Source organism: Pinus tabuliformis, chromosome 6 (genome assembly GCF_031772625.1).
Source record: "Pinus tabuliformis cultivar Carrire ecotype Pingquan chromosome 6, CPIR1, whole genome shotgun sequence".
In the NCBI taxonomy this organism is placed as follows: domain Eukaryota; kingdom Viridiplantae; phylum Streptophyta; class Pinopsida; order Pinales; family Pinaceae; genus Pinus; species Pinus tabuliformis.
The window spans coordinates 1,424,157,792-1,424,169,069 of NC_142292.1; the positions used below are offsets into that span (position 1 = coordinate 1,424,157,792).

Consider the following 11,278-nt stretch of genomic DNA (forward strand, 5'->3'; position numbering starts at 1 on the left):
AGGTCTGGTACCTAGGTAATTTTTCTATTTGGTTCTAATGGTGTCTCTATCTTCGTTTCCATAAAATTACTAAGGGGTTTACTCTGTTTCCTAATATGTAGATTTGGGAAGTCTTTGCTTCTATTAAGTTTTACACAGTTTTGGTCGTTCATATGGTCTAATCTAGTATGCATAATTATCGTGTCCATTTCGCATAACCGTTCTAGTTTACCCTGCTCACAAGCATCGGTCCCTCACATCACTATTTCCTTTTCCTTCCCTTTCCTAGTTAAGGCACTCGCTGACCTAAAAGTGTATTAGCAGTCGAAACTATGTTTAGCCCCCTCGGTTGTGTCGCCCTCTACTGCCTTTGAAATTGTCATGAAAGAGTATTTGGGAGGTATAGGTGTTTTCCACCTTTGTGTATTTCTTGTTACGTTGATGATATAGCCCTTTGTTTAAATACCTTACCTTTTTTCCTTGTCAATTTGGTTTCATGTCTGTTGAAAGATCATCAAGGCAATATTACAGTGAAGTCGCATTGTCTTTTTCGTGCACATCTCCAATTGACTATGCCACCTTGACTGAGAATGGAAATCCGTAGGGAAGGCTCCAACAATAGGTCTAGTTCGGGCATTTGTTTGGGTGGAATTTTGTGGAACTATGTTTGACACAATCCCCCCGAAAGTTAGAAGGGAGATTTGACAACTTGAGTCCCAGGAATGTGGAGACAACTTATTTTTCAGACTCTAAAGTGGGTAACACATAATTCAATTAGATTCCAGACCCTGGTAAATTTCATAAAAGAAATTGCATTTTCTACATTTTGTTGCACGCTACCAACAATTGGATTCTCTGCTTAGTTTAGTCATCAGGGACAAACAAGTGGATCACTATAGGATATTTGCAGGACAAGAGGACTTGAAAGGCCTTCTCAAAAGAATACAATATTGTTTAGACAATATTCTAATACGTCTACAAAGGGTGGAGAAATATGTTGTGTCAGATTCAGATTCTAACTTAGAAAATGCTTCTAACACATTCGTGCAGTGATCAACACTCAATGATCAACACTCCACAAGTCAACATTCAACTCTGCACCATCTATTCCTAATGCTCCTTCAACAAATGGGACTCTAATGTCCCTAGTAGTTATCTCTGATTAAGATACCAGCTCTCCAGTGGCTCTCTAGTATCTTTGGTTTTTGGTCGTTCTCAGTTTGCTTGTGAATTTTTGGATAAAGGGCTTACCAACATCCTCATGGCGAAGACAGAAGACGTTATACTTCTCTTCATGGTTTTTCCTTGGTTTTTTTCATACTCTCTATGTGGGTTTATGTTTGTCTACTTCTATAATTAGTGACTTGTTCCTATGCTAAGTATAGTGTTCCTAGAATTGCTGAGGCAACATATATTTTGATGTTTTATAAAGAAGGTGAAAGTCATATTTTATGCGTAGGAAAATGCTCCAATAGACTCCATGGCTCACTTTAAAAAATTTATAAACTCTAATATGGTGTCAAATATTTATAAACTCTAATATGGTGTCAAATATCTCTATGTACTCTTTGTACACTTTTGTTATCAATGAAATCCTTTGTGTTGATTTAAAAAAAAAGAAGAAGTGGAATTTAAAAGTAATATTGTTGCATGGAAAGGCATTTTACAAAGCAATATAGAGGAGATGTTATTCTACAATATTACATATAAAAGTAATAAAATATTACATATATTGATGAATTATCCTACAATATTGGATATAAAAATAATAAAATATTACATACATTAATGAATTAAAAATAGCTATAACAAAATTAAATGCCAATCACAAATAAAATATTTTCATTTTCATTTTACTTAGCATTAATTTTATATAAAAAGATGAAATAATTGAAAGTAAAAAATATTAATTTAGTTTATAATTACTAGGTGTGTAATTATTCCTTTATTCAACTTGATTATATATTCAATTAATAGGCCATATATCTGTTCATCATTAAAAAAAAAATTCAATATCCACACTGAGTAACATAATTTTAAATAGAGAAAAAAATAATTGAAATAAAATAATTAAAAAAAAATTTATATTTTCACTTTTGTAAAAAAATATGTAATTTATTTAATTTTTTACATGTAGCATTTTAAAATATTAATATAAAAATTAATTTATATTAAAAATAGAATATTTCCATACATATATAATAAAATATTTCAATGTCATAAGTTGTATATTTATATTCATAAATAATTAAAAAAGAAAAAAAAAACATTTCTTTACTTTTGTAAAGAAAATATGTACTTTATTTAATTTGTGATACATAACATTCAAAAAAAAGTTAATATAAGCCATCAATTTATATTAAAAATAAAATATTTCACTACACTTGTAGAATAAAACATTATATATATATAAGTGCCTAAAATTTGATAGGGATTTGGATTTGTATATTTTTATTTTATTGATAATTGTATATTTTTTTATATATACTGGAAATTCGATAATGAGTTGGATCTAGTTATATATTAAAAAAAAACACATTTTAAATAACAAAAGATTATTATTTCACTCCAAATTTATATTGTTAAAGTAAAAAAATTGTTAAATTAAAAAAAAATTACAAAAAGTAAAAGAGTTAAACAAAACATTGTTTAGAATCATAGTGATTACACTGACAATTTAATTTGAATAATAAAAAGAAAAATTAAATTAAAGATATTGAATTTATTTATATATTCAAAAACACATTTTAAATGTTTTGTATAGTTATTTAATTTTTTATTTTATTTTTTTTTTAGATTTTTTATTTATTTTGGCTGAGCAAAATTTCAACTTTGATGAGGGACGGACAGTGTTACACATCATACTTTCAACTTTAATAATGGTAGGATAATGTTACACATCATACTTTCAACTTTAATAACGGAAGAATAATGTTACACATCATACTTGACCGATAGTGTTCAATTACGTATGTGTGTGTTGACAGACGGATAGTGTTACACATCATACTGGACAGACAGTGTTCAATTATGTATGTGTCACCGGTATGACCCTAGAAAAGAATTCACATTCAAAATGAAAATGAAATCATTGTTGCAGAAATATATTCACATTCAAAATGAAAATGAAATCATTGTTGCAGAAATATATTCACATTCAAAATGAAAATGAAAATGAAATCATTGTTGCAGAAATAAAATGAAATCATTGTTGCAGAAATATTCAAAATGAAAATGAAAATTGAAAGAATATATTCACATTCAAAATGAAAATGAAATCATTGTTGCAGAAATATATTAACATTCAAAATGAAAATGAAATCATTGTTGCAGAAATGTGCCTGGAATGATTGGTAGTGAAAATGAAAACAAGTCCTTCATTCATTTTTCCTTGTAGGTATGTAACTGGTTCAACTGGTTCTTAAACCAGAGGTGAGACTTTTTTCCTTGTAGGTATATAACTGGTTCTTAAACCAGAGGTGAGACTTTCAAACACCAAGTTGTGAAATGATTGGTAGTGAAAATGAAAACAAGTCCTTCATTCATTTTTCCTTGTAGGTATGTAACTGGTTCTTAAACCAGAGGTGAGACTTTTTTCCTTGTAGGTATATAACTGATTCTTAAACCAGAGGTGAGACTTTCAAACACCAAGTTGTGTTTTGACCGGTATTGTTTGCAATAAGGAATGAATTTGAATTTCCTTTTTATTAGGGAAGAATATGATGATACGTTTAAACAACTAACTTGTTGAATTTATCAAGAAGAATATGATGATAAGTTTAAACAACTAACTTGTTGAATTTATCAGGGAAGAAGATGATGATAAGTTTAAACAACTAACTTATAATTCAACAGACTATTATCAATCCAGTATATGTATGGTGTATATATTATTTGTTAGTATGTGTAAGATACTAAGATACATGTATGGTGTATATATTATATGTTAGTATGTGTAAGATACTAAGATATATATATCTTAGCATAACAATCCAATTTTGTACTAGTTTATTTTAAAGATCTGAATTGTGATCGCTATAACAATCCAATTTGTACTAGTTTATTTTAAAGATCTGAATTGTGATGGCTATAAATTTTAGAAAGCTGATATGTAGTGAACAGTAGTTTGAGAACTTTGAATCCAACAAAATTAGCTGCATTCAACAAAATTTACAAGCAGACTTTCATGTTATTTCATGTCATTAGCTGCATTCAACAAAATTTACAAGCAGACTTTCATGTTATTTCATGTCATTTTGCATTCAACAAAATTTACAAGCAGACTTTCATGTTATTTCATGTCATTTTGTTACAATTGCCCTGTACACTTTAAAATCAACCTATCAATCCAGTACATGGTTGGTGTACACTTTAAAATCAACCTATCAATCCAGTACATGGTTGGTGTATATGTTATTTGTTAGTATGTGAAAGATATATGTGTCTTAGCATAACAAGACATTTGTACTAGTTTACTTTAAAATCAACCTATCAATCCAGTGCATGGTTGGTGTATATATTAGAAAGCTGATATGTAGTGAACAGTAGTTTGAGAACTTTGAATCCAATAAAATTAGCTGCATTCAACAAAAATTACAAGCAGAATTTCATGTCATTTTGTTACAATTGCCCTGTACACTTTCGAATCAACTCCTTTGCCAGGAGCAATGGGAAAATCCAACATGTAAATATCGCCATGCGAATCCTAATCTTGGGATTGTCAGGTCTAGGAGCAAAATTCTGCACTGCGAGCAGAAGAGGAGTGCTTCCAAATTGGATGTCTAGTCACTCAAGTTCAAAAACCTTTTCTGGGGTAAGTGACATAGAGATAATCCTTCAGGGAAACTTTTTTTGGGTTTACACCCAAGATATTCTTTGGATAACTTTTCATTCCAGGGCTGATGCATCTTCATTTGAAGATGGAGATGGATTGACAACAATGTGCCTTTCAGGATGTGAAAGGTCTGTACGACCTGAATGCTGCACAAACTCTGCAGGTGACAAGAATGTGCCATGGCACACACAAACTATACTAACCTCATCTCTGCTATAGCTGTACAAGAATCCACTGATTGTTTTCCCATTTGGGCCTGGTCCAGTAGTTGAAACACAGGGCATTTTGGGCAATGAGGATTGAATTGGAGGCCTTTTATCTTCAGAAATATTTGGATTACCTGTTTGGTCTGTTGTAGCATTTGAAGCAGATACTTGTTGGGAGGACTTGGTGAAAGACGAGGCTTCTGTGAGTTGTATTTCATGTGTGGCTGTTGTGGTTGAAGTTGCCAGTGCAGATTGAGCTGTAACAGAAGGTGCCTTTTCAAGAGCAGCTTCAGTGGATTTAGGAGGCTCTAGTTGACTAGAAGCACTCAATTCTGACGAACCCACAGTTTGTTCCTGCATATTGCTCAGAGAAGAAACCCTATTCAAAGGTTTTGACGCAGAAGATGTACTGGATTGACTCTTAGTATCGTTGCTACTTGTCCCTGTGAAAATAAAAGATATCTGGTCAGCCCAAATGCTGATTAAAATCAAACTAAATGTTTTCTCCAACTATATTATTCAAACCAGTAACCCAAAGTAATTTATAGAATATGAACAGTGACAATTTAGTTGCCAGAAATGTATGTTACTTCAAAAGGGTTCCACTGTTTTAGTGGCTAAATGCAAACAATATAAAGTGTATCTCCCAGTTTTTGGAACGTGTCATATTCCACTGGACATCCAAATCAGGGTTCAATACTAGTAAACATATCTCTGAATGGGGGTCTAGCACCATGCCAAATGGATCCAAAAAGAATAGAAGAGCAAACGTAGCATTTCTGAGAATTAAACAACCCTAAGCACTTGCAGGATAATTTTTTCTCTAGAGCAGTGTTTCCCTACATCTTAACTACGTCTCTGAGCCTGCTGTGCATGAAATAATATGCAAGTGTGTTCCAAAAAGAAAAACATATTATAAATGAGACTCCTAAGCAATGTCATACAAGGTTTCATTCATCAAGTAGTGTCTACTATTAACTTATGGGAAAGATAACCAGACAAACAAGTTCTCATAAGATTCCAATGACTCCGAACTATCAAAAAAACAATTTGGGGGAAAGAGAAAAATGATTTCTGGAATATCTAAGCTATTAATAGTTTGCAAAAATCAGCATTGGCTGAAAATCAAGGGGGTCATTAACTCATGCAATTGGCAAAATCAGGAAAACATTTGCAAAACTTCACATGCATAAACAACGACCTGAAAGCTCAGTGAACCTAGCAATCTGAAAAATTCGAAAAAACGGATATTTTTGTAACACTGCTAAAAACCCTCTCATGATACTAATACAGTGAGACTACAATAGAGAATTATGATATAAATTTGCCTAAATTCAGAAATCTTCCAGCAAGTGGATTCCAGTGAACAAGATCAGTTCATGAAAACAATGAATGCCTATTTTCTTTACCCGTCACGCAAATCGCTACCCGTCACGCAAATCACGATGCCATTGAACCTTGAAGAACAATCAGAACACAAATGACTTCTTCCCCATATTGAAGCATCCCTCTAAAATCTAAAATGAGAGGTAACAGAGAAAAATATATCCCTCTAATCTAAAGAGAGTTAACAGAGAAAAATATCGAAGACAAAAAGAGAGGTTGCAGTGAAAAATATCGAAGACAATCAAGACAGATTGCAGAAAAAATTATCGAAGACGAACAATCTTCTGAACATTTTGCATCTCATAGATGATCCCAGCACACCCCCATATGCAATTATTGCATAGAACCCCATATGCAATTATCGCATAGAACAAGCTAGAGAACTACCTGATGATATATGTGCCAGGATATGTGAATTAATGCTGCTTTGCTCGGTAACTACGAAAAAAGCCCCTGAAAAGAAGCTATCTAATCCGTCTAATCTTATTGCGAACTTCCCTCTGGTACCCGATTACAGTGATAGAGGGAGTCTGATTTAGATTTCTCATAAACCTGGAGTTTTGGTTTAAATTTTGAATGATCTGAATCAATTCAGAATTGAGGTAAGGTAGACAAAATCCCCCAAGTGCATCATTCCACGAAGCATAATGCAAGGACCTTGGAGCATGGCGGGACACTGACCAGGACTGAAATTCTGAATTATTATCAGGTTTTTCAGTAGCATCGTTAATTCTTATCAGGTTTATGCAAAAATAGAGCCCGTTTACTACAACATTAGCGATCTCAATCCGTAATCTAGGGAAAGAGGGAGGGAGAAGAGGATATTTTAAAGTGACAGATACTAGTATAAGCAGCAAAACATTTATCATTTACTGTTTCTCATCCAAAACCACCACACATAACGGAGAGGAGGGGCAGACCAACACAAACCACAACACATCCCAGACCAACCAACATGGCACTAATTCTGTAGTAACGGCTACTGGTGATAACATTCATGCTACAGAGGTATTGGTGAATTTGAAACGTTAGTTTTAGTTCAAAATGCCAACTACACTGATTATATGCAACAACTAAGTCAGGGACGCTGGCCTTTCAGGATTAACTTTTTAAAATATCGACCTTTCAGTCAGGCTTTCTATCTTTCATTGACAGAAGCACGCAAAACAATATAACAATCAAGATCAAGACTGAAACTATTTGAAATAACATATACATTTCAGTGCAAATATACAATACCTTGAGAAGACCTGCTTTCATAGTCCGAGATTGCCGATGAGCTCCTGCCTGAAGATGCCCCTGAAGCATGGGAAGATTGCATAGGCCCTGTCATCGGCGGGGCTTGTGAGTCTGCAACCCAACTCGGCGGTGTTCCAGAGACAGGTATTTGAAAAAGAGGAAATGGGCGAGTAGCCACAGGTTGGAGAACACTAGGAGGCATTTGGGGAATAACTCCACCACCCTTGGTGGAGGTTTCACGGGCTGTTGGAGGTCCCCAATAAGGCATCATGTATGGGAAGGGAAAGCCCATAGGCAATGGCATAGGCTGGCTGCCAGGAAGTAGTGGAAAAGGGTAAGGCATCGGTAGAATAGGGAATGATGGGTGTGAAGTAGAAGAGATTTCATTACTGGTGGGAGGCTCCACGGCATTGGAACTTGAGACCATGACCTTGATCTCGTTAGATGTCCTGGAGCTTTTGTCCTCAATACAGGAGATACCCCATGGTCACATACCTTGTCTCTCTTATCAGATCTAGGCTGATTCTGATTCTGATGGTTCTGACTCTCCTTAGCAGCCCTTTCTTTCTCCCTGTGAGAAGACATTTGGGTTTCAAGGACCCTCTTGTCTTCCTCTCTAGCACTAAAGACGGTGCCTCTAGTCGGCAATGGGACGTAGGAAGGAGGCACATGAACAAACCCATTACGCATCTTGTTGGTGTGATGAATCGAAGATTTGACCACTCCTTCCTTCTTGGCCCTCTGCAGCTGTTTTTCTTCTCTTTTCTTCCTGGCCTTCTGTCTTCTCAAGGCATGTAATTCTCTCTTCTTCTGATGTTCTAGCATATCCTGGTTTTGATTGTGTAGCACATCCTCCTCCATCATTACACCTTGATTTTTCATCTCAAGCCCAAAATTAAAACAGCCATCACTGTCTCTCTGCAATCCAATTTGTTCAGCACAATTCTCGCTATTCTTCTTCTTCATGTCAGGATCCCCACAGGGAACTTCCTTCTCCTTCTTTGCCTCATTTCCATGGTTTCCTCTTCCTAATGACAAACCCAAGTTCAATTCCATGTCTTCATCAATTTTCTCAGCCTGATCATGTTCACAACCCCTCCCCATGATCAATCTCTGCAACAAGTCACTGGAGAAAGCAATGGACGTCCTTGAAAAACCCTCTATGTAATCAGAATCTGTTGTCTGAGCCATCCAATCATGCCCACATTGTCCTCTAATTAAACCCAACTCAGAAAAATTCAAATTCTCCCATCATAATCCCTTAAAAAAAAAAAAAAAAAAATATATTCAAAAGCTTGGATTTCACTTCAATTGATTGAGCTCTCCAAACAAATCAACGAAAACTCCCGATAAAACCATGAAAATTCAAGCATAAATGGGCAAAAAAACAGAGCAACTCAGGCTCAAAATGGCTTACAAACAGAAGACGAAGACGAAATAAAACCATGAAAATTCAGGCATAAATGGGCAAAAAAACAGAGCAACTCAGGCTCAAAATGGCTTACAAGCAGAAGACGAAGACGAAACGTGAAGACTGAGTGCGAGTAATATAGGAAGAACTGCACATCCCAGAGAGGGACACGAGGCTACAGCCAAAACGAAGTGCAGCACCCTGATTATCCCAAACACCACGCCTTCCTCCTCTGCCACCTAAACCATTTCACCCGCTAATCCGATCCTTAGCCCCCACGCTACATTTAGAAACCTCCTATAATTAGCGGCGACACCTCCCGCCCTCCACTAAAATTTAGCGGTGAGGTGCAGGAGAGAGAAAGTCAAAGCAGATCTGACGGGAGTCTGCATGACATCTTTCACCATGAGCGCCACGTGTTTAACAAACCCGGCTCCAACAAAATCGTCCCGACACTTTAGACACGTGTCGATGCCCCGCGCATCCACGGCCTAAGGGAGTCACTGCAGTCCTCCGGGCCACGTGTCGCCTAACGGTTTTTAATATTTTTCCCTTTGTTTTTTTGCTGTTCAGGAAGTTTCTTAAATTCAGTTCGACTCGAAATAGAAAACAAATCGCCACGTAAGCCCTGTCAGCCACTCCACGTGGCGGAAAATCCGGCCCCAGCCAGTTTCGTGTGGTCACGGGCGTACAGCCGGTGGCCCGCCTCCCCTTGCAAAATGGCGCCGAGGGGCCGTGACCCCTTTAAACCACGTGTCCTCGGCCCTCCGTGGCGCTCAACGTTCGCCACGTGTTAACCCTACATACAACTGACAGATCAGAAGGGACATCGCTCCGCAAGTTCATCCACGTGTTCCTCAGATGCGGCAGCTGCACGGCTGTAACTGGCGGTTGCGAATTTAGAAAATTCTTTTTATTTTTTATTTTATTTTATTTCTGCATTCCCGACAAAAGAATAACTGTATACATAATATTATTTTGCGGCCCCCTTTGGAGAGAGAAGGAGCGTGTGCGTGTGTGATTTTCCGATTGGATAAGTGGATGACAGCGACGAACTCCATGCAGAGACCCCCGCGGTCTTATCACCCAGGGATGCTGACAGCGACATGTCATGCCATGCCATGCCCAAGGGAAAACGGGAAAACAGTATGCGTCGGCAATCGTTTTCAATTCCCCTCGCCACCGCACAATGTCTCGCCATACAAGGATTTGAGATCTAAGGGATCATGATAGTGGCATGAAAGTGATTGTTCAGTTTGGTTTGTTATCCACATAAACATTAAATGTTATATATGGTTTGGATTATTGTAATTAAATGTTAAGTGTTAGGTAGTGATGTTATAATTACATTTGTACATTAAAATTTTTTTATCAGAATTTTGTTAGAAATTTTAAAAAAATCTGATTGTTAGAGTGTTTGAATCATTTTTTTTTATGGTGGAAATGGATTCAACACCATCAAGTACGACTAAGACATCCAAAAATTCTAGTGTCAGTTGATCAAAATCTTACTACAATTTCCATTATTTTTTGGGTGCAATTGTGGTCTCCTTAGACTACTTTTAAATATTATATATGATTTGGATTATTAGCATAGATCTGATTTATATAGTTTTGTCTTGAAGTAGTCTTTAAGTGCGATTTTTTGGAGTTTTTGTGGATTTTTGGTCAGCGAAAAAATTTGTGACCAAATCTTAATTTGTGTTGTTTAAATTGATTTTTTGATTGCATACATAAATTTAGCACCCCAAAATCCCTTAGAACAATTCTATTATGAAAAATTCACCTATAAAACTTTCCAAAAATTCACACTTAAAACATATTCGATTTTGTTTTTTAAACATATAAACTATACATTACTAAATGTAATATTTTCGTAAGTTAATAAAAAATATATTTTCGTAAGTTAATAAAAAATATTGAAACTTTGAAGAAAAAAATGAATTAGATTATTATATGTATTAACCTTGAATGTTAAAATATATATAATGACATATGAAATGTTCTATTTTGTTTTTTAAACATATGAACTATACATTACTAAATGTAATATTTTCGTAAGTTAATAAAAAATATTGAAACTTTGAAGAAAAAAATGAATTAGATTATTATGTGTATTAACCTTGAATGTTAAAATATATATAATGACATATGAAATGTTCTATTTTATTTTTTAAACATATAAACTATACATTACTAAATGTAATATTTTCGTAAGTTAAT

The 11,278-nt window shown here is 35.2% G+C and overlaps 1 protein-coding gene across 1 annotated transcript; it reads right to left on the bottom strand.

Annotated features, from left to right (window-relative positions):
- Positions 1 to 4,542: 4,542 nt before the first annotated feature.
- Positions 4,543 to 9,333, bottom strand: LOC149263987 (uncharacterized). Its single transcript, XM_089427205.1, has 2 exons — positions 7,645 to 9,333; positions 4,543 to 5,462 (listed from the first exon to the last, which is right to left on the bottom strand). The coding sequence occupies exons 1-2, from the start codon at positions 8,069 to 8,071 to the stop codon at positions 4,867 to 4,869; spliced, it is 1,023 nt and encodes a 340-aa protein (XP_089283331.1). The 5' UTR covers positions 8,072 to 9,333; the 3' UTR covers positions 4,543 to 4,866.
- Positions 9,334 to 11,278: the final 1,945 nt, after the last annotated feature.